Source organism: Procambarus clarkii, chromosome 25 (genome assembly GCF_040958095.1).
Source record: "Procambarus clarkii isolate CNS0578487 chromosome 25, FALCON_Pclarkii_2.0, whole genome shotgun sequence".
Classification (NCBI taxonomy): Eukaryota; Metazoa; Arthropoda; class Malacostraca; order Decapoda; family Cambaridae; genus Procambarus; species Procambarus clarkii.
The window spans coordinates 10,818,182-10,843,549 of NC_091174.1; the positions used below are offsets into that span (position 1 = coordinate 10,818,182).

Below are 25,368 nucleotides of genomic sequence, written 5' to 3' on the forward strand. Positions count from 1 at the left end.
TAAGCTAGTATGGATAAATTCATTATTTTAATATTAATATTTAAATTACAAGAAGGTACAATGGGTTGGTGAGATTACATTAGTGATATTTTTACATTTTTGCAAAGCTACTAACACACATTAGCATTTCGTGCAAGTTCTTAATCTAACATATCAAGAAAGGTGAAAAGGCACATGGTAGCAAGGTCTTATATTAATAATATAAATTGAGAGAGGTGATTACACTGGTAAAGATGAACTGATGTCTAATTGAGGTCACCTCACTTGCTCATGGAAACACTGACCTTTTCTCCCATTGATGTATTCTATTTTGCTAATTTCAATTTATAGACTCAAGTTCATAATACAGTATAACATAAATGAATTTGGAAAACAAAATTTGGGACACATTAATCCTGCAAACACACCATTATTAATGCAACTACAGTAGATAGCACCAGGATATATATCTTACCTCTCTGTGTCCACCATGTCGAGGATGGATGGTGGGGCAGATGCAATTAGGTAGCGCACAATGTCTTTGTGTCCATGGCGTGCACCAAAATGAAGTGCAGTCTGTCCATGTCCATCAATTGACAGCAATGAGTATCCTTGAGAATGGAGGTCCTTTAGCTATAGAGAAAGAATGTTAGGAAAACCCAGTTACAAATCTGTATTGGAGATGCTGTCTAGTTTTAACTCTTTATTCATTCCTGATCAAACACATCTCGGAACTCTTCCTCTTCAAACTTTATACAAGCATTCATGTACTGTATTCATTAGTATGACAAAACTCTTCAGAAATTGCCAAAAACTATCACCCCCTGCTCTCTACCACCAACTACCACCTTTCTCTCTACCATCAACTACCACCCCCTGCTCTCTACCATCAACTACCACCCCTGCTCTCTACCATCAACTACCACCCCCTGCTCTCTACCATCAACTACCACCCCTGCTCTCTACCATCAACTACCACCCCTGCTCTCTACCATCAACTACCACCCCCTGCTCTCTACCATCAACTACCACCCCTGCTCTCTACCATCAACTACCACCCCTGCTCTCTACCATCAACTACCACCCCTGCTCTCTACCATCAACTACCACCCCCTGCTCTCTACCATCAACTACCACCCCTGCTCTCTACCATCAACTACCACCCCCTGCTCTCTACCATCAACTACCACCCCTGCTCTCTTCCACCAACTACCACCCCTGCTCTTCACCTCTTCCTAGTTGGCCTAGGAAGGGAGGAGGGGGGGAACCATGCTATGCCTCAACAGGCTTTCTATCCCTAACTATCAGGGTCCATACCTTTAAAACTTCTTAAGAAATTGGAATATATCTTATTATCATATCTCAAAAATCAATTTCTCGCTTAACTCTTGTGTTGCTAAGGGCAATTTGGCGTTTGTCAGCTACAGGTGCATAACAAAAAAAAATAACAAAAAACTGTTTCATTTTAACCTGTTAATTTGTGTTCCCTGATCACGGGAAAAATAATAAAAAAATCGTATGTGGCATATTTTGACCGTAATAGGTCGGGGAAGTCTGGCAAAAAAAAGAGGTGCTGACTCAGCAAGCGTCGGGGAAGTTCTGCTTCGCCCCAGCTATCAGGCGGAGGGTTCCCACAAAGATATAATTACCTGATTATTTCAATGTCTCTGATTTTTTCTACGTTTTTTTGCTCTAATATTATTCAATATTGTGTAGTGTGATATATTTATATAATAAAATGTGTGACTCATCGCTGTACTCAAAATTATGGTGTGCATTTTATTGATTCAATTATTATGTTCTTAAAACAGTGAACAAATACTTTGTCGGTTATTACACTATATACACAGGTTATATACAAGTATCTGCATTTGTGTTCCCCATAGCGAACCACTAATCTTGTATGGTGACGGTAGACAGTAACAGGTGGCCACACACAACTCATGCTCCTTCCCTCTCTCCCTCCCATTGTCACTGGTTCAAGGCCAGGTGCACTAACATTCCTCCTTCAAGGATACTGTTTGTGGTGTTATTACCCTATATACACACATTATATATAAATATCTACATGTTTTGTTCACCATAACTGTTCAACTAAGGCAATATAGTGCCCAAAGAGCATAGTAGCTACCCTTACCCAGCATGATAAGTCATGCAGATGTCACCACCTCCCTCACCAAAATGGCTTCTCTTAACATTCCTGTCGCTGTCATTACACCATATATACACGTTATATATAAGTATCTACATTTGTGTTCACCATAAGGAATCACTAAGTTGGTATGCTGAGTCAAACAGCTGCAAGGAGTGACGACCACACACCAGCTAGCCCACCACTGGCTGCGATTCCCTCCCTACCTCACTTCACCTCACCTGACTCGCCAACCTTCTCTTCCCACCATACTGTTTTTAGCTTTTATTCACTATATACAGATGTTATATACAAGTATCTGCATGTTTTGTTCACCATAGTGAATGACTAAGCTGGTATAGTGAGTCCAGACAGTAAAAGGTGGTCACACAGAGTCAGCAGACAATGCTACTTCCCTCCCCACCAAGATTACTCCTCCCACTACAGCACTAATTATCACAACAATCCTGCTATTATTAGAATCCTGGACATTTTTTTATCAGTCAGGGGTCTTCTGTAATACTATCGCTAAATAATAGCATGCACTTATATATTTTGACATTTTTAGGCGATGCTGTGGTCACAAGCTGAACAGCAGTACTGTGAGCTCATGCTGCGTACACCAGCCTTGGTGGCTCACTCAGTACTGAGGTCCTAACACCCGAGAATGTTGCCCACTATTTTTTTTTTAAATGGTGTCTGTTTACAAGAGCCCTGCTGAAGGTGAGGTGATCCCCGTGGATCCATGGGTCGTTTAAATCTTGCATAGACACGTCATATGACGTGATGCGCAGATTAAGGGTTAAAATTTGACCCCCCTCAACTTCACTGTGGGAAGAACAAGACCAGAGCCACTGAGGAAACAGGGAAAGACACTGAGAAAAGAACTCCCTTAAATTCAAATTAAATCTAGATAATTGTTTCTAAGCAATTTGAGAAGGAAAACAGCCTATATTTGGTAAGATGTACTTAATGCATTGACAGCTAACTTACTATCCTAAATCCATGACAGCTAACTTACCATCCTAGTCCCCGAGCCCATTATGTGCCTCTGTAACCCTTTCCACTACCGCCCACAAGAATGGCATGGGGTGCATAATAAATGAACTAAACTAACTAATGCACGAAATGTAACACCATTCTAATGCACTGAAAGCCAACTTATCATTTTAATTCATTGAAAGCAAACTTATCATCCTAATGCCCTGAAAGCTAATTTACCATCCTAAGGCACTGACAATTTACTTACCATCCTAAGACATTGAAAGCTAACTTACCATTCCAAGGCACTGAAAACTAACCTAACGTCAGGCACCGGAAGCTAACTTACCATCTTAAAGCCCTGAAAGTTAACTTACCATCTTCAAATCACCTTGTTTGGCAGCCTTTATGATTCCATCAGAGTTCTTCTCAAGTAGGTGGCTGAGGAAGAAGGATATGCAGATCATGGATGTATCAAGGTAAAATACTCACTTTTTTTTGGTCTTTTTGTCTTAATTTTGCAATAATATTCGTCAATATTATTTAACATCAATATTGTATACTCAATCTAAAACTATTAAGTCAGAATTTCATTACACACTCATATGTACTCAGACAACAAACACACTGATAACAGACATCAGTTAATAAACTAACTAAATGACAATCAGATGCAATCACAAATAGGTAAAAAAAAAAAAAAATGATGCGCACACATTCATTCACACAACCGTGCAATTTATGAGTCAGCTAATCACTCATTTACTCACAGAAATGACACACAATCAGCCATTTCATTAACTCGTTTAGGCATATTTTGTTTATTTTTTAAATTGGTCCTTACTAGATGATGACACTTCTATCTTTTACAGAATCATGCAGTTAATAATGCAACAAATTAATTTATAACCGATTTATATATATATATATATATATATATTATATACATTAATACAATTATATTTATACAGTATATGCAACAACGATCACAAAAACACTGATCCAAATATGCAAATGAACCGCATTTGAAAAATTAAAGAATGCTAAACATGTTTTTGGCTCAATTCACCTTCATCAGAACAAGACTATCGTGCTCTGATGAAGCAAGAGTGAATTGAGCTGAAAATGCATTCAGCATTATTTAATTGCTCAAATGTTGTTTTTCCACATATTTATATATATTTATCAATTATAAATTAATTTAGAACTCCATGAAGGCAGTCAGTTAGCCTGAATACAAGATACACAATATATGTAGCTTAAATATTCAGCCCAACTATAAACCTTCACAGATGCAGAAAGGCATTGAAAAAGAGAGGAAATGCAAATAACCAACACAAATAGCTTAAAAGAACATGCATAGTAATTAATAGACTAGCCGGCTAGGGGGCTATATATGCCCTTGGACAGTTAGACAATCGAGACACTCAAACAAAAAATGAAAGACAAACATTTCATTAGGTGCATATGTACAGTATATATGTACAGAAATAAATGTGAGAGAGAAAGGAAAACAAACACACACATGAATTCAAGTAAGGATATTCTGTACTATATTGAGAGACCTATGCTTACTATAATATAGAAAATTAATAAATAAAAGAATGGAAAAAAACAAAAAAAAAACATGCACACAAACTTGCTTTCCCCCACACCAGATACCTGCTTTGCCCAAAACATACAAATGTGCTCTGCCCACACTACACAAACTTGTTCTGCCCACACCCACACAAACCTGTTCTGCCCACACCCACACAAACCTACTCTGCCCACACCCACACAAACCTGCTCTGCCCACACCCACAAAAACCTACTCTGCCCACACCCACAAAAACCTACTCTGCCCACACCCACAAAAACCTACTCTGCCCACACCCACACAAACCTGTTCTTCCCACACCCACACAAACCTACTCTGCCCACACCCACACAAATCTACTCTGCCCACACCCATAGAAACCTGTTCTGCCCACACAAACCTACTCTGCCCACACAAATCTGCTCTGCCCACACCATATGGGCACAAACCAAAGAAAGTGCCAGCATTTTCTTTGACACATTTTATTAAAATTTGTATTTAAATCATGTATTACAGTCAGACCTGTTTGAATTACACTATACAGTATAATTTTGGCTATTTTGTCTGTGACTTAAAGTTCTGTGTTAATTAACATTGGAAGTGTTAGATGTTTAAATAAGGGTGTGTAAATTGTCAAATGATGCAAAATTTGTTCAATAGATCTAGATACGTGGATAGGGTATCCTTAACAAAAACGGGATTGTTCTGTGTAGACGTCCAAACGAATTAGAGTACACAGTCATATGTAACATTGAATCAATGAACAAGAAAGTCACATTAACATGATGAATCAATGAGAAAATCACTGTTTGAATGATTCTGAAATCTGTTTGAATGCTCCCTATGGGGGCATTCAAACCAGCAACATGGATACTACCAAGTGAATGCCTTAAACCAATGAACTGCGATATACCATATGTAAAGTAACTGGGATTCACCGGAGTCCACTAGGGATCTTGAAGCATTCTTGAATCACTGTTGTTAATGTTGGTCTTACATTGATTTAACATAACTCAAAACATTGTTTGCCTGCTGGGATAGGAAGTACAGTGCTAGTGTATTATCTTTCCTCTGATGATATTTAGAGATAGAATATTTATATGATGATATTTAGAGATAGAATATTTATATGATGATATTTAGAGATAGAATATTTATATGATGATATTTAGAGATAGAATATTTGTTATTCACCCTCAACCACCAAAGTCAAGTCTTCTGGCCCTATACATGTGACTTATGTAAGCATACCTACACACCTGGCATGTAACCCATACAAAAAAAAATTTGGAAAGGTCTAAAAACATGCAATAAGGCTCTCATTCCACAGCTGAGGGGTCTGAGATACAAGGGGAACTGAGGGGAATGGATCTCACCACACTGGAGAGGAGATATAATTATTAATAGTCAACATTATTATGGGGATTGACAAAAGTGACAAGGAAATAATACTCAAACCTAGGAAGAGCAGAACAAGGGGGCACTGATGGAAATAAAAAAAAGTGAATCACAGATGTCACAAAAGAACTTCTTGTGTTATGGAGTTATATATACAACAACGTAAACCCCTTTATTCCCCCCAGTCTTAGATCACACCATTATTAAGAGCCTACAGATTCCATAATTAAGGTGTCTGTGTCTTTCTTCATTATCACTTAAAATCTGTATATCACTTGATAAATTTCTTGAACAATCCATATAGTTTATATGTTAACTTACTCCTCTTTTAGTAATCAATCTATACCCCATTAAACCTACAGTTAATTTAACTACAGTACATTATTTTAACTTATGCCTGAAATGCTTTGCATATTAGTGGCTTTATTAAATGTGGTGCATACTCTGTAATAATCACTTAACCACTCCATCTACTTCATGTGTATATATTTTAAACAAAAATTATTATTTTTATTATTATTATTATTATTATTATTATTTTTATTATAAATTTTTGGTACTACTGTATGTCATTAGTAATTATTTGAATATCTATTTATTTATTTATTTTGTATAAAAGTATTGTATTACTGCAGTAAAGGAAAATGAAGGAATGTAGCAGACAACTGTCTGCTACATCTCACAAGAACTAATTAGTTCTCAGGATAGAAAATTATATCAAATATTTCTTATATAGTTCAAAGTTATCAAAATATTTATGCAAGATGTGTCAGGCATATGTGTAATATAGTACAGTACTTAGGTTTATGACAAACTTCATAAAATTTGATACAAGTACATACAAATTCGAAAAAAAAAGGTATGGAGTTAAATCCAAGAAATTGTGCACTTGGATGTCATCACAACAATACACACACACTGTACTGCCATCTACTGGTTGTACTTTGAATACTATTGGCTAGAGGAGCTTGTTTAAACAGCCATCTGTCAGAAACATACCAGTGCTGTCGTACTGTGCCCCAGCACCCACACACACACACAAACTTATTCTGCTCCCCAACACTCATGCACGGAAATCTAGTCTGCGCCCCAACACACACAATTCTGCTCTGGCCATCAAAACACACACACACACACACCCACCCTCACACACATACCCTCAACATCTAGAAATGCATAATTAACATATGTAAAAAAAAAAAATAAAATATATGTACAAATACACACACATACACACACTGACACATACAGTATTTTAAATAAAACCCTTTCATGTCTTCCAAGGGGGTTGCCTAAATACACAAGAGGGCCTCTAAAATTTAGATATCCATGCCTAAATAAATGACATCAAAAAGTTATGCAAAATGTTGCTATCACATACAAGTACCAATTATTTTTAGCACAATCAAATGGGATAAGGGTTTTTATATACAGTACAGTAATTTAAAAAATCACACATTGCAAAGGCTGGCTGTTTCCTTTTGTCTGTAATATCAACAGGTAAGATGGATGCTACTCCACTCCGTATCAAACACCGTGGAGAGTGGGGACCTGCTGCCTGGGTAACAGCTTCTCCCCCGAATCAACCTACCCTGGCTTTGCGCCCTGGTGAGGCCACTCCAAACCAGGCTGACACCAGAGCGCAACTCCATAGTCTCCTGAGACTGATGGATGCCTACTACTACTCCACTCCGTATCAAACCCGTTGTAGCTGTTTATTATAGAGGTATACCTAGGAGAATTCATACTATATTCCCTAATTTGCAGTGTATATGCTATGCTTTCTGGATCTGGAGTGAAAGCCACAGTAATGGAACAAACCTTATTTATAATTAATACTACTTAGTGGTTTATAAGCAGGAGATTTTAAATAAAGTGACTAATAAATAAAGTAAGTGGTTTATTTCACCAAACATTTTAATTATAAAAGAGGGCAAGTGCAAAAAACAATCAACTGGGAATATAAAGTAAATAAACAATAATAAAGTAAATTGAACTTAAGAAATATAAGAGCAACTAAAATAATGTCATATTAGGATAACCAATAGACAAAGGATGAATAAACATAATTAACATTTCTTAAAAACAGAATCACTAGAACAAATGACTTACGCTAACCTAGCAGGAATTAAAACACTAAGAAGGACTGAACTAAGGCAGCTAATTGGAGTAAGGGGCCAGAGTAAAGAGGAAGGAATGCTAGGTCTAGCAGAAGTAACCAAGAAGAAACATTGTAAAAACCTGACAGGTCGAAACTGACTTCGAGAATGAGTCCAATATACACTGATAAGTAAGTGATCCCGAAGAAAAGAAAAAGTATGAAGTAAGAGGCGTAGACATTATCACACTGGAGGTATGGTTAATAAAGGTGGAAAGAATACATCCTAGAAAACAGCCGCTAAAATTCGAGACAATCTTGCATGAGAAGAGGCAGTAGGTCCCAGTGAGAGCTTCCCCCTCATATACCTCAATGTTCTAGCAACAAGGAAGGGAAGAGTACGGGATACCATAAGAACAGAAGTGTAAGCAGAAGTGAGCAACTAGCTGACGCAGAAGCTACATACAGAATGGAGGGGATGTGTGTGTGTCCGCTTATAAATTGGTTGTACAGAGGGGGGTGAAGCCTCAGCAGATCACGTGACTAAGAGCATGGACTTCAGGCTACACCCCCATCCCTTTCAAGAAGCAGGAAAAAGCACCTTTCACTTAAATCCTAGAAATCTCTCAATCTGCGATCAACCTTGTCCATTAGGACAATGAGATAAGATATACCTGGGAGGGTAGTATTCTGGACCAAAGACACGCTCATGCAAGCTGAGTGATGGTCATGGATCACATCAGATCATGGCCAAAAGTGTCCAAGAAAAAAGAAAAATTAAAGAAAACATGAGCAAATTAAATAATTAATATTCTACATTATAATAATGCATTCTTCTATTATGTTAAAAAATATTATATTATGTGCATTCCAGAGGTATAATTCATATATAATAAATACTGCACAAGAAATTAGCAAACGTATACTGTGTGTGCAAGTGCATAAATGCATGCAAGTGCATATACATGTGTGCATATACAGTGTGTGGGTGTGTGTATATTTATATTATATTATATAAAATATATGTGTGTATATATATATATATATATATATATATATATATATATATATATATATATATATATATATATATATATAATTTATTTATTTATTTATTTATTTATTTATTTATTTATTTATTTTGGTAGCAGTCTTTCTTGCAAACATATGTTGTTGAATATGACCAACAGGGTAAGATTAATGATGGATGCCAAACTATGCATTTTGCAAGGTCACTCCTTACATTCTCAAAGACTAATTTATCATGCTGTTTCTGTTATTGTTTTAGATTTAGCTACTCGGAACAAAATGTTCATGTAGCACGGGCTATAGTGAGCCTGTAATTAAGTTCAGTTACTCACGATAACCTTGTTTCTGTGATATCTGGGTCAAAGTTTTAAATGGAGGTGGAGTTTCCTCTTTTTCTCCCGTTTCTTTTCTGCTTCTGTTTTAGCGCACTGGTCTTAGTCTTGTTTTTAATAACATTACCTTGGTGGCGGATATAGATGCACAGTCCTCACTAGGATGTCCCATTCTTCAACTGCTCTTCTAACCATTGTAGTTGCTGTAGATTTTGCATCTAATGCAGCTGCTCTCATTGGATGAATGTTGAGTTTGATGTGCAGGGCTTCAATTGCTTCACATTCCAGTAAGTAATGCAGAAGTGGTGCCTCTGCATCTATTCCACAGATATGACACACTTTAACTATTGCATTTATAACCTCCCAGCAACATAAATTCTCCCGGGTTTCCACAAATCCAGCAACCCTCTTAGGCCAATCATCAGCCAGATATTCACACTCACATACAGACTAGCTAAGCGACTCAACTGCATACTGACTCCTTATGTGCCTCGTGCTTTCAGCCTGGTCTCCAAAGGAACTTGTTGACTTACTGCGGGGAGCACGGGCCACGGGTATGAGAGCCTCTCTGGATGTGGAGTGTACCCATGCCCGTGGAAGAAACAATCGGGATGATGTTTGGACAGAGTGTATCGCGATCCAGCTTGTACCCCTCTGGACATACCAAAGAGCATACTGAGGAAATTACTCGAAGCTTACACTAAAGAGGCACCCGTCCTGAGCTCCGATGGGCACATGTATAAACAAGTGGATTGGGTCGCTATGGGTTTTCCCCTCGGTGTCCTATTAGCAAATTTTTACAGGGGTACCATAGAGCATAGGGTCCTAGTTGACATACACTTAAAACCTGCCATATACTGCAAGTATGTTGACAACATACTTATGCAGGTACCTGATGTCGGGTGTTTGCAGCAGTTGAAGGAGGCATTTGAGCAGAGTTCGGTGTTAAGTTTCACTCATGAGATAGAAAGTGATGGGAAGCTGCTCTTTCTAGATGTAACAGTCGCAGAAAGGAATGGAGGTTTTCATACTGCAGTCTACATTAAGGAAACGAACATTGGAATGTGCCTGAATGCTAACAGTGACTGCCCGGACTGGTATCAGTGGAGTATTTTCAACACCTAAGTCGACCGAGCTCTCATACGCAGCTCTGGTTAGAAGCAAGCTGACGAGGAACATGTAGAGTAAGGCAGATCCTAGTCAATAATGGCTTCTCGAATGGTTACATTGAAACGTTATTAAAAGAAAGGTGACACGCCATGCAACACATGAAGAAGCAACCAGCACAACATCCGTACCCCCCTATCAGACTGTTTTACAGGAACTTTTTTTCCATGGGTTACAAAATGGAGGAAAGAGTCCGAAAAGATATTATTGATAGGAATGTTATCCCCCCCAGACACCAATCAGAAGATACAATTAACAATATATTACAAAAACAAGAAGACCGCCAATCTACTTATGAAGAACTCCCCAGACACCAAACAGAATGCCTTAAGAGAGACCGTCATCTATGCCTTCACATGCCCACTTGAAGACTGTCAGCCCCAAAGATTTCAGTAGTTTATATAGGCAAGACCACAATGTCTCTCTCTAGGCAATTAACAATGCACAAGCAACAGAGCTCCATAAAGAAGCGTATAATCTCCTCACACAACCAGACCATCACCAGAGACATCTTAACAAGCAACACTGAAATAATCTACAGGTATAGTGACAACAGAAGAATGGACATCAGCGATGTGTTACACATCAAAAAGTCAAGACCAGCAATCAATAACCCGTTAACACGTAATTACATCCTACCCACTTCAAGACCTCGAGCCAACGCAGAAACAGGATCCAATGACCCTGCCTTAGAAACACAAGCAGCTACAAGAACATAAGCTGCTTATCTTGATGCATGTAATACCCTATCAATATCCCCTATGTTATGCCATTCATCCACGTGTTCCATACCACCTCACCCAAAGAGAATATAAACCTGTGCAAAAGCACGGTAAATTAGTCTTTGAGAATGTAAGGAGTGACCTTGCGAAACGCATCCCTAGGCGTCAATCATTAATCTTACCCTTTCGGTCGTATTCAACATACATACATACATATATATACTGTATGTGTATAATATTTTTTTTATAAATACATGGGAAGACAACACTAAGTCAGGTTCACATCCTTATTCAGAAGCCTAAAAGCTCTGAACATTAATTGCATACATTTCAGGAGCATAAGCTAAAGGAAAATAATTAATATCATGCCCAATAATTCTGTAAAAAATTTTGTACCTTAACCTTATTGTGTTCTCATCTCAAATAATTCCTTGAACATAAATAAAATATACCATGCAAGAACTACACTATTAAAATTTGTGCACATGAGGAAATTGCAGTTTCTAATTATTGTAAAAAATTTGAATTTATAAATCAGTTCATTTTTTGCAATTCATGAGCCATGGAATATTTATAAGCAAAGGCTTGGGCTTATGTGACAAAATATAATTGGGTACATGAAGCTTGTTGGGGCTGCAGTGATTTTTACAGACATATACAGTCTGTAAAAATCTGTTTACATTTACAGAGAAGCAATGCTAGCCTTGGCTGCAATGACATGCACACGCTAATGATGCTTGTCATGGCTGCCACAAGTCAACCACACTCCAACAATATTTGTCCATGAAGATCAAGGCTACAAATTATCAGACCAATGCTTAGCAAAGACTTAAGTAGATAAAAATAAAAGTGGCAAGCATTAAAACTGGAATAGTCACAAAATAAAATGTCATTCACAGGATAATCAAGGAAGTTATCAAGAAAATAGTTACTCCTGTAATATCTCTATCTTGCATTTAAATGAACAAGGCTCCCATACTTCTGTATTAGCCCTATGGTAAGAAGAAGCTGCGAAGGTCCTTATGAGCAGTTGTAAAGAATAGCATCGTCATCAGCACCAATGGAACCAACACCAACATCAGCAACAGCAGCAGTATCAGCAGCACCCACACCAGCCACAGCCTCACCAGACCTCGTGCCCCAAGCAGCTAGTATGTTTACTGTTTACATATGTCTGGCCACGTGGAGGAAGCTGACACTGATGTTTCATTCAGAATATGCATTACATAACAATGTCCAAATATTTTGCACTGATTTTCATACCATACGTAATCTGTTGATTATCTTGTTATCCTTGAATTTTACAGTAATTATTAACATTAAAATGTATTTTATTTACTATGTTAACGAGAGTCATCAAAAGCAAAATGATAGTAATTTCAGGTCTCTAATCTTCTAGAAATGCTACTCCAAATGACATTATCCCTTCCAATAGGTAAGTCAGGTGCCTCCACGCGGGTCAGCAGTGTAAGCTGTTTACCTGGGTACCCGGGCCTCCAGGGCCTCCTCCTCCCCGGTGTCGGAGGAGTCTTGGCTGGCGGTGAGGGCAGAGGTAGGGTTTCGCTGCTCCGCATCAGTTCCACCCACGCCAGAGTCACTGTCGCTTACCATGGCCATCCTCTCGCTATGATCTATGTCGTTGTCCACGCTGCGAGACCCGGTTATAACCAGGAATACCACAGTTACCAGGCCACACACTTTACCAGGGTCGTACAATTACTGGGGTACTTCAGGTACCAGAGCTGTCTACTTAGGCTTCATGATTGCTGGTATGTAACAATTACCTTGGTATTACTGTTTATTACCAATGTTACAGTTTAACTTTTGTTTACTTTCAAGTTCCTGCGAATACTCAATGTACAGTGTATACCTCCATATCACTACTGTAACTTACAGACAATAGCAAACTCTCAATGTATACCTCAACTATATTATTAAGCTTAAAATACTTGCCCAAAATACTATGCATGTTGGTGACTTTGCAAGATATACCATTTTTGCACCAACATTGCAAAACAATATCCCAATTGACTTTCTTGTAAATATTTAACTATGGTAAATAAATAAATTTTGTTGTGTCTTCATTAATTGAATGAATATCAATTAATTTCTAATCACCTGATAACCATATAGCAAATCATGTTCCAATAGTATTTTCTTCAACTAGTAATACATGTGAAAGAGGCATATTTGTGTTAGTACCAAGGTAATCACAGATATCAACAATATAACAGATGCCACAGTTGCAATGCTTCAGTATCTTGGTACCCCATGTACTCTCTACTCTCCGAATACAATTCGATCGAGTCAAATTGTAACTATTACACATGTAAGAACTAAACCACTAATCATGGTTGAGGTAATAGGGGCCGAAGGCTATGAAGTGCAGCTGCCTTTCAAAAGGACTAATGAGCATCTCTGGACAAAAGGAGGAGGAATACTTTATCTACCTATCTATTAAGTGAATAATAGGAAAATACAGATGTTAAGGCCCTGAGGTTTCACCTGAACAGTCTTTTCTCTACAAAATGGGTAACTTTTATTTAATAATTAAACTTTGAAGAAAGGAGGTACAAGAAGGTAATGGATAAAACTGTAGATAAGATGAATTGAATACAAAGTATAAACAAATCAGTAGTATAAATGCACCAGAACACAACTGGGGATGGATGGATTTAGTGTTTAAACAGTACTGCAATTACAAATGTACATTCTTCTAAGCCTTGCAGGAGTAAAATCACATCCACTAAAATACTGTGAAAATATTATGGAAAAGGCATGCAAACTAGTTATAATCTAACAAGCTAATACTCACCTGTTGTAACTAATTTTAATCTGAGCATTCAGTTTCTCATGAAAAATCTTGACCCTTGGGAATTAAAAACCATTGTGGATTTGCCTCTTTCCCGTCAGTGATAGATTTGGTAACAAATATGAAAATACAAAACTAATAACCACATTATTTACTGGCCACAGTGATATACAATTACTTTTGTTTAATGAAAATAGTATAACTTATAATTTCAGATTTTGTTCTGCTGTATAGTATATAGATGTGGAAGTAATTTCCCGAGGAGCAACTTGACAATTAGCTGGAGAGCTAGAAGGCAAGTCTTCTTCACCCATTCCCTGGTGCAGTTACAGTATTGACATACAACTAAACTGAAAGTCTCACTGGACCATTTTGCAGGCAAAAATACCCAAAATGTGTATAGTTCTATACAAATTTGGAGAAAATATTTAATTTCCAACTCTGAAGTTCGCATATTACGGTCTTATCTACTTTCACTTTCTGTACTATAATTGCCTCATGGGCATCGACATATACTTCTAACCTAAAAAAAAAAAAAGTTGAGCTAATCCAAAATACAAAAAAGTAATTAGAATGATATAATTCAAGAACTGAATGGACCACACTGAACCATTCTTTGGTCAGTCCCAACTGTACAACTTCCCTCACATCAAATTATTATCAATTATAGTAACATGATTCTTCCACATCAGCTCTGGACCTCCTTAAAAACCAGCATTGAATGTAATTAAACGCCATTTTCTGGATGAACCCTTGAAGCTCCATGAAGCTATTGGGACAATATGTAATACATTAGACCGGGGCATCAGTCTATGGAGTTCAGTCTACCAGGGACCACGAGCCAGAACCTGGCCCCCTCAGAGACGTGCAGGGAGCAATGGCCCTGGAAAACTCCTCTTTGGTTGGGGGTTTTCCTTATCTGTCATTGACCAGGGTTAGGCAACCAGAAAGGTGGGCATAACAAAACAAACCCCACATGGTAAGAAAATTACAACTAAAGAAAGTAAAAAGAGAGGCAGAACTCCATCCAATCCCAAGGAAACAAGCAAACATTACATTCCACTGCCGTGTCACTCGTCCGCGCGCCTTCCCCTCCCTGTTCCGGCTACCTAACACTCCAGATCAGAAGCTAGGCATCAAACAATGCGAAAAACCGCTGACCGGAGGGAGCGAGGGTTGCCAGGGAGTCTTTGGGGCTCATCCAGAAAATGGCACTTCATTACATTCAACACTGATTTTCTGAGCTACATAACCAAAGACATGGAATAGAGAGACTTACCCACCGCCACACTCTCCTCAACGTGAAGTCGAGACAACTAGCTACAACCTGCGACCCAAGGCAACACAGGAATGCCCAGGAGTAGGAACGTTAACCAAATAACGGGCAGCCAGGACCCTGTTCGACCTCCAAAATCCCAGCGCCCGAATATCAGCCCAGGACATGTTGCCAGACACGGCAGCCAATGCAGCAAACTTCCTAACATCATGGGCACGAGAATAGACTACAGACAAGACTTAATACTCTGCGGACGACCTGGAAGACCCGAGTCCTGGAACAGGGAACATGGGAAACTGGATCAACTCAAAGCCCATCCCCAGCCACCGAAGTCGAAGTGTGCAGATAACGGCGAAGAGCCGCAACTGGACACAAGACATGATGCACCACTAGCTTGACCAACCAAGCATCAATGACCCAAGGACCCCTCCGGAAAGTAGTTATCTCGTTCTTTGCCAGAAAAGAAGAAGGCTGCAACGTAAAAAACCGACCACCAGGACAAACAAAGAGAAGACCCTTTTCCAGAGGAGAGCATGAAGCTCACCGACCCAACCCCAAGAGGCTAATGTCAACAGGAACAGAGCCTTGGAAAAACAACCTGGAACCGAAAGGGCCACCATAAACCAAGGGGAAAAAAGATAGGAGAGCACCCTCTCCAAGGATCAGGACGGCTCAGGCGACACATGAGCAGGACAAGAGGTGAAACAAAGCATGAGTAAAACAAAGCATGAGAAAGCTTACGGAATGGGGCAGAAGTGACAGCCACCCTGAATGCAAGCTGGAGCGGCTCCGTCAGTGCCGCACGATATGAGGCGATAGTAATAGGCCTCAAATGACGGTCCTGAAAAAGCCAAGATAGAAAGGACAAGACAACCCGAACAGAAATAAAAGACAACCTACAAAGAGAGAGAAAATGGCGGAAAGAACACCAGGAAACTTCATACTGTCGCCGGGATGAAGCTCTGAGGTGAGACACCATCAACGAAGCCAACTGAGATGGAATGGTCATATGAAAGGAGGAGCAAGGAATCCAGGGGTTCAGATGGGATAAGTTCAGAATGAACCTCAGATCTGCACAGTCCAGTTTTGGCACTGGAAACAGGCGAGAAACCCACATGAGGGATGGGGTTGTTACGACCATGCCCAAGCGCACCCACTCCGAGATGACCTGACGAAGCACAGGGGAAGAAGCCTGCCCTGCCAGTTACGAAACCCCCTGAAGGGGAAGGAGCCGCCAAATGCCACCACAGGCCAGATTACACGACTAAAAACACCCACGAATCATGGGACCAAGCGCGAGCAAACAGAGCGAGCTTGCCCCCATCACCCCATCAACAAGGTGAACCGCGAAAGGGCCGATGCCCCTTATGAGAAACTAGTCAACGAACAGAGAATTTATTGCGCCGACAAGACGACACTGGCTCCAAAGGCAATGTTGCCTCGAAAGCTGGCACCAATGGCCTTCCTCGACCAGAAGAACCCCGAGTCCTGGCATGACCCTTCTGAGAAGACCAAGAACGGCCACTTTGGAGAACCAACAAGTCCGACCACATTTGCGAACTAATTTCATCAGCAGGTGAAAGGTGACGTGCTCAAGCATCTCCATCATGCGTGGGAATAAAACCTAGGATTTTTCAGTTGTGGACTGACTGCACTGGCCACTGTGCAGTTGACTCACAACTTACATCACAACACAATTAGAAGGTCTAAATGCACCAGATCTTCAAAAATCAAAATTTGTGGTAAAGTTGAGGCTATGTGCATAAATAGTAATTTTGATTTTATTACTCTTATCTTGTAAACTAAAACATGAACCCCCCCCCCCTTACTTTATACAAGATTTACCTTGTTCAGTTTCATTATAAACTCTTGTTAAAAATTTAAGTTACTATTATATTTAAAATTTTAAGTATGATCACATACTAGCATACTTTATGCATACTATACCCATACTTTTTGAAGGGAGCCATAGGTACAATAATATTCTTGTTTTAGAAGCGTCATCCAGGTGGGTACTGGAAAACAATAGTTAAGCAGCTATGACTAATGGTCACTTTGCCCCTCCACCTCAAGGTATTTACCTATTTACTGTACTATCCCAAACCCAAATAATGAATTTGCCTGACTGAATTCAACAATATTTTGCAATACATGCAATTTTTTTTTGTAACTATTCACATTTGGTTGCCCACTAAAGTAAGATATATTGAGTCCCCTGGACTTGCATCAAGACAGGCTCAGTTGTCATTTCTGGCATCAATAATAATAATAATAATATTATTATTATTAGCCTTTTTAAGATAAATGCAGTCAATCCAACCACCTCTTTCCTACAAAATCTCTGTAGCTCCATTATAGAAACTAAATAGATTTGTAACACTATCTCCCTGATCGAAAACCATACCATCTGTTATTATATAATTTCTCTCCAGGTGTTCTACCCAGTTAGTTTGAATTATTTATTCTAACATTTTATCTGCTATGCTTCTCAACGATACAGGTCTATAATTAAGAGGGTCTTCCCCTGCTACCATTTTTGTAAATTGGAACTATCTTTGCCTTTTTTCATATACCCCTGTATCTCCATGATTCCTGTACACAAACATGACTGAAAAATCAATTGCAGTGCTGAACTTATATGCACATTCCTTCAGAACCCAAGGTGAAACTCCATCTGGGTCAACTGCTTTGTCCCTACTTAGCTCCTTGAGCATTCTTTCCACTTTGTCTTGAGAAACCTCTATTTACTCTTTATTATTCTCAGAAATTTGTATTGTGTCCAGTTCTCTGAAACTTCATTTTGCACAAACTTAGAAACTGTTCATTTAGTGTTTCACACATTTACTTTTCATTCTCCACGAAACTGTTCCCCATTTTCAACCTCTGAATTTTATCCTTTACCTGCAATTCACTCTTAAGGAATTTATAGAATAGGCCTGGTTCTGTTTAACATTTGTTCCCTATCCCCTTCTCAAAATTTCTTGCTGCCTCTGTTCTCACTTCCGTGTAGTTGTTTCTTGCTTCTTTGTACTACTGGCATGTTTGAGGGTTTGGTCTCATCCTATATTGATTCCATTTTCTTGTCTTTTGTTCTCTGGTTCTCTTGCAATTTCTGTTAAAGCAATCCTGTTTTCTAGTTCTGCACCTCTTGTTTTGGTATACAGTATATTCTTTTGTGCTTTCATCATATATCTCACAAAACTTGGCATATATTTCATTTATTTCCTTGCCTAACAACAAGTCTTTCCAATCAAATTCACCAAAGAACTTGCCAAGTTTTCCCATAGAGTCCTCTACTGAAATCAAGCTTTTCAAATGTTATATTTTCCTCATTATCTTTTGAGTTATAATAAATTGCATATTTAATTTAAAAACAGACATGGTTGCTCTTACACAAGGAAGAAGGTACTGAATGTCAAATATCTCTTCTTCTTTCCTGGTAAATATCAAATCCATAATTAAAGGCGACTGCCTTGAACCCTCATTCTTGTAATTTTTTTTGTTTGTTTTGTTTTTACCTAAGTGTAGTTGGTGTGCTTAACGTGTTGATACATGAATGTCTCCAGGATGAGGTTTACAAATCTGTCAGTCCATAAATTCTCTGTTCTTGCTTCATACTCCTCCCAATCTATTGATTTCACGTTGAGGTCACCAAGTACCAATAATCATGATTTATCTTTATTTGCTCTTGCTATAATCTCTCTCATGACCATTATGAGGCCCTTTTTGTTTGTCATCTGTGTCAACCTTTGGCAACAACTGAATGTGAATAGTTCAGAAATACAACTATCAGTAGATATACTGATTTAAAAAGTTTAGAACTTTTATCTAAAAGTTTAAACTTTTTCAATTTTGCTACAAATTACCTACTTAAAATTATCTGTTAGATTAAGAACCTGCTCGGAATGCTATGCGTGTTAATGGCTTTACAAGAATGTAAAAACATCAATGCTATGTACTCTCATAAACCCATTGTACCACCTTGTAAATATAAAAATAAAAAATAAATAAAATAAAAAAATAAGATATAATAAATGCAAGTGATTTGGCAGACCCGATTCCCTTTTATTTACTGTGCTGATGCTGTTAGCTTCCAGAGTTTTAACAGAAGGAATGCTCACTGTGTGTGTGGACTAGCAGTCATGTTGTAGGATGAGGTGCTGTCACCTGTTGATAGGTACAAGGGTACCTGGGGGTTGCTGAGCAAACAGTGGGCAATGAGGTACAATTGGTTTGGCAGTTAAGTGATCTGCCATTTATGTTTATTTTAGTTTGTGTGTGTTAGGGTATTAGGTATGCTTAGGGGTGCCGTCTCGCCATGCCCTGTGGCTGGGGGGATCGGTGCCCTGAAGCTACATAAAATCCCTATACCCCCCGAAGTGGCAAGGGGAGTTAGGGGACAAAATTATGGAATGTACCTTCTGTTGGTTATTTTAGGCTGGATTGCGTTTAATTCCAGTAATAACCCTCACAGCATTTTTATGACCTTGGAGTGACAACTACCCTGCAGCAATGATGCTGAAAATATAATTTGAGAGACCGTCACCAATGTTGAACAGAGGCTTTAGTAGATCTTACCTTCGGAGACAACCGAATCGCTCAGATAGATGCTTTTCATGTCTATTCAAAGAAGTATTTTTTACAATTATTTTAATTTGGTAATTAATTTTTATACTAAGGGGGCTAATGGGATCTACATTAAGTTTAATTCATCATTATTCAAATTAAGTTGTATACAAATGGTAACATTTACAAATAATTAATAAACAAAACAAAATGGCGTACATCAGTAATGAATTAATATTAGCTATTTAAAGTACACTTTAAAGGCACTAGTCACTGCAGCTTTCAAATTAATTAAATATCTTATATAATCAACCAATGAACAGGGAAAGACCTCCAAATCTACAATAGCCAAGCATAGCCCACCTTCTCTTACAGACACACTGGCTTCCAATAAGGCTCACTCTTCCTTCATGTCATCATCCCTATCTTCCCAACCCTACAAATCTTGACCACCTCACCTAACATCTGCTCTCACAATGGCGCCACTGCTGACGCTGGTGGGGTCGGTGAGTTCTGGGTCCAGCACGAAGAGGTCCTCGGTGCAAATGTCCGTCACGTAGTGGAGGTGTTCCTGGGCCCGATCAATACGGAAGAACCTTTCAGCTGTGCATGCTGAAAGAAAGCACATCATAAATTTCAGTACGCCTGTTTGTAAACCTAGTTAAGCCTCGTTTCTTTGTTACTTAACTCTTAATTCTATCTGTATCCCCCTCACTATTTTGTTTTCCTTTCAGGACTCTGATCCCTTCCTTGAGGAGGTAGTTACATATAAATATTCTCTAGATAATAAAGTGCCTCCAAATGTTGGAGACATTTGAAAAATCACTGAAGACAGTTTTTACAAAATTTCTACATCTAGGAAGGAAGACACGAGAAATCTTTATCCAGCCTGGAATGATCTCCATAAGTTTCCTTTATTTGCACACAAAAATCATCCTTCATGCAATACTCTGCTTCAAATAGATTAATAAGACATGGCTAAGTGTTAGTTTGCCATTTGTATGCTACCTTCAGATCATCATTAGATGTTGGTATCTATCCTGTAAAGTGAGGCAGTTGGCATCACTTCCTCACTTCATCTCGATCTCATCCCAAAAAAGCGTATGGTAAGCAATGAATGAGAAAGTAGCTTGTTATCTACACTTAAAGCAAAAATACTGTAATAGATAAAACAATGGGTAAAACAAATGGTTTAACACCAAATGCTTGGTTGTAATCCTTTCACAACAAATGTGAATGGCATACTGCAAGGTTCCATCTGGGAGCAAGTCCTATTATAATATATGTCAACGACATGGATGAGAAAATCCCAAATCACATTAAATTTTCATTTGGCACAAAAATATTTGGTAAATATGAAAGTAAAATCTATAGTGAGGCCTGGCAAAACAATTTATATGAACTTCACAAATGATCAGAAAGCTGGTAATTGCTTTTCAGTGTTGAAAAATGCAAGACCTTGCAAGTAGGGCATCATGACTACCATATCAACAACACGGCTATGCAACAGATTAATAAAGAAAAAGACCTAGGAGTTATGATCCCCCAATCATTAACAGTTTCTCAGCAAGTAGAAACTGCGATAAAGAAAAAAAAAACTTTAAGAATGTCGAATGAACCACTGACTTCAAGGAAAAGAAAATGGTCACAGTATTCAGCTATACAAATTTATGGTAATTACCCAAGTGTAATTACGGTGTATCCTCATCTGGGATTTTGAATCCAAGCACTGAGACTTCACCTTCAAAAGGACATACAGTGGGGCCTTACGATGGAAATCCGTTCCCAGAGACGTATCGTAAATCGAAATATCGTATGTTGAAACGAATTTTCCCATAAGAAATACTGGGAATTGAATTAATCCATTCCACACTCCCTAAAAAATTAACTTCAAAGTAAATTTTATACCTAATTCACAAAAACCTTTAGTACTAAAGTTATGTACAAGCTATTGTTTACCTTTATTGATGACTCTTGTTGGCGTATGAAAACTGTGAGGAGGAGGAGAGGTGTTAGTGTTTGGAAGGAGAGTCCCCTTCCATTATAACATCAGGAAGTGATTATTTTTCTTTTTTCAAGTTTTTTCATTTTTTTTTTTTTTTTTTTTTTTTTTTTTTTTTTTTTTTTTTTAGAAAATGGAGCAGCCTACCTGGCATACACTGAACAAACCTTTTAGATATTTTTTCAATTTTCATTTTTTTTATTCTTTTTTTTATTTTCTATTTGTTTTTATTTTTTATAGAAAATGGAGCAGCCTACCTGACATCCACTGAACAAACCTTTTAGACATTTTTCCTTTTTTTCAATTTTTTCATTTTTTTTATTGTTTCATTTTATTTTTGTATTTTTTATAGAAAATGTAGCAGCCTACCTGACATTCACTGAACAAACCTTTTAAACACTTTATTTTTTCAATTTTTTCAATATTTGTCTGTAGTAATGCATCACAGTGTCATTGAAAAGGTTAAGGCAACGGCCTACTGCAACTTGATTTGGGGGAGTCGTTTCAGCAAAAGTTTGTAGCTCTTCCCACGCTGCACACATTTTCATAATAAATGAGGAAGGGGCATCCTCTACATCAACAACCCTCATACCATTTTCACGTTTACGAATGATTTCTTGTTTTTCCTCTGTGGTCATCCTCACGTGTGTTTTCTTAGGTTGAACCTTACCACTGACTTTCTTGGGACCCACGGCGTGATATATAATAATTACTTTTATGTTCAAAAAACAAAAAAATCCCCAAAATAATGGAATTTCTTACAAGTGTGATTGGCACTAAGCAGGCGGCTCTGGTAAACTGAGGCAGGTCTGCCCGCGCAACCAGGAACCATGTGCTTGGTCGACCTGAATGTGTATCAATGAATATCGTTAGTCGACGTCACTATCGTAAGTTGAGTCGCATTTTCTGATCAAATTTATATAGTAACTCGAAATTATCGTAAGTCAGGGCAATCGTAAGTCGTTGTCACTGTATCTACTTTGGAATAAGTTCAATGCAGAGTGACAAAAATCATCCCAAAACTTGATCAATTCGTATACAAGGAAAAATTGATAGGCTCAGGAACAACATTACAAATCAAACATGGAGCTGAATTCATTGAGACCTTTACAATACAGTACTAAGCAAATTGGAAGATATTAATTCAGACCACTTCTTTAAAAGGTTATATGCAACTCATACTAGGAGCAACAGCTTCACACTCAACAAGCCACTTCAAGAACATGAGATCATAGATTAGAGCAAAGGGAACAAAGCTACCATAAAAAAACATTAAAAAGTTAAATTTTGCAAAAAGTCATTGAAAGTTGGAACCAGCTAAGTGGGAAGGTGGTGGCAGCCAAAACCATCAGTAGTTTCAAAGAGTCATATGACAAAGAGTACTGGGAAGACAGGACACCACAAATGTAGCTCTCCTCCTATAACAACACTTAGGCAATTACAGTGCAGGAGAGAAAACAGGATAAACCATTTCACCCATGAGGCAATAAACCCATGGAATCACCTACCCCCCACCCAAAGCCATAAATCCCAAGACAGTATTCCAGTTCAAAATTCACCCGTCCCTGTTGAGGCAACTAGGGATGGTGGCTCTCAAGTCAATTCAGGTAAATACTGTAAGACATTACAAAAAGAATCAAGTCATATAACAAGACATGTGAGCATAATTTATAAAAAAAAAAAGTTGGCAATTTTCAAAACAGAGATGATATACATACTGTATAAAATATAGGACGGAGGTAGCAGTAACTAGTGCAGGAATAGTTGCAGGAACAAAGAATAGTTGCAGAAACAAGCGAGTGATGAGGTGGTAACAAGTAATGTATACTGCCTATACAGGTCCTGGGGTGGTAATAATGGCAAATATTGTGGTGGTAACCCCAGGTACAGTACTGGGGTGGTAAGACCAGGTACAGTACTGGGGTGGGTAAGACTAAGTACAGTACTGGGGTGGTAGGACCAGCTACAGTACTGGGGGTGGTAAGACCAGGTACAGTACTGGGGTGGTAAGACCAGGTACAGTACTGGGGTGGCAAGTGCAGTACTTACAATCAAGGAAGCACCAACTCTCACTCAAGGGCCGAGCAGACCTGCCCTTATTTGACGCGTCCTCCATCATACGATTTATGTGCTTCCGAACCTGCAAATATAAAGGAATGTAGCAATCCATACATGGCAAAACTAAAAATGTTAAAAGTATTGTATAAGAACAAATATAAAAAGGATAGGGACCAGAATTAATTAGGCTAAATAGAACTACTGTACTACTGATAGCCATACGACCATCATCCTCCAGTTCAACAAACCAAGAAATATTCTCTCAATCATTGTTATCTGAATTACTACTCAAAAACTCTCTCTCTCTCTCATCTTACCTGCTCAAGGTCAGCATCCTGGTCACTCATAATGACACCAATGGAAGAAGAAGCACTTCGCAACTTCTCCTTGTCATAATGATGCTGTTCGTAGTCATACATGGTGATCCTTGAGACTTGCAAACGAAGCTGTTCCAGATGAGGCATCCTGATAAGAGAAGAATTTGAGCCAAATATCATATTGGTATCAAGAAGTTACCTAGAGCAGCAAATTCAGGCTCTTTATAGAGACAAAGTTAAAACAGTTTTATATATCCCAGTGCTTGAAAGTAGTGTTGGATAATTCATTATTCAGTAAAAGATGGAATCACATTTCATTTTACAGTACTCAGTACTGCATTTATACATTCAAGTGAAGTTATTATGGTTGACTGGATTTATTTTACAGCTGTGAAAATCTTGAGCAAAAGTCAGTAAGGTAGAAAACCTACAAATGTCTTACATCTGCTCAAGAACTGAAATCAAGTATTAAAGTCAGCCAAGGACTATAAAGTACTGTATAAACAAAATTTTTTATTAACTCTTTAACTACTTCTTGAAGTGTACTGTACATACATAAGCCCACAATTAAATGCCCTCCAGACAAAAGTAACCGATAGCTAGACATTACTTACGTGACAGACTTAGCTTTCTTCTTAGTCACCATGGAAGCCTTGTTGAGGTGAGTAAGCTCAATGATGCTAGGATTGACCCTCGCTGCCTCACCATCCACCTGCATGGGAATAGTCTTTCTGGTGATAATCCTGGCTCTCTTGCACTGGCAGATTGTTGTCCCATGACCCCCGGCCTGTAGCAGTGGCTGAAAATAAGAAAATACTAAATTAATGCCTATATTTTAAGTATCCATCTTGGCTAAGAAGGACCCTACTGTGAAAAGGAAGCTCTATAATACAATCATCTTTTATTATTATATACATCTCT

General features: G+C 38.3%; 1 protein-coding gene across 15 annotated transcripts in view; it reads right to left on the minus strand.

Annotated features, from left to right (window-relative positions):
• rdgA (retinal degeneration A) overlaps window positions 1–25,368 on the minus strand; it is a 699,236-nt gene that overhangs the window by 8,745 nt on the left and 665,123 nt on the right. For 9 of the 15 annotated variants that reach the window (XM_069331304.1, XM_069331293.1, XM_069331294.1 and 6 more), the window contains 8 exons: window positions 25,062–25,246; window positions 24,448–24,595; window positions 24,122–24,212; window positions 20,529–20,682; window positions 12,897–13,064; window positions 8,841–8,882; window positions 3,469–3,532; window positions 455–612 (listed from right to left, as the gene is read on the minus strand). In XM_069331304.1, coding sequence (XP_069187405.1) covers window positions 455–612; window positions 3,469–3,532; window positions 8,841–8,882; window positions 12,897–13,064; window positions 20,529–20,682; window positions 24,122–24,212; window positions 24,448–24,595; window positions 25,062–25,246 — 1,010 coding nt within the window. The remainder of the gene's footprint in view (window positions 1–454; window positions 613–3,468; window positions 3,533–8,840; window positions 8,883–12,896; window positions 13,065–20,528; window positions 20,683–24,121; window positions 24,213–24,447; window positions 24,596–25,061; window positions 25,247–25,368) is intronic. The other 6 variants (XM_069331300.1, XM_069331301.1, XM_069331299.1 and 3 more) reach the window with 3 other exon arrangements.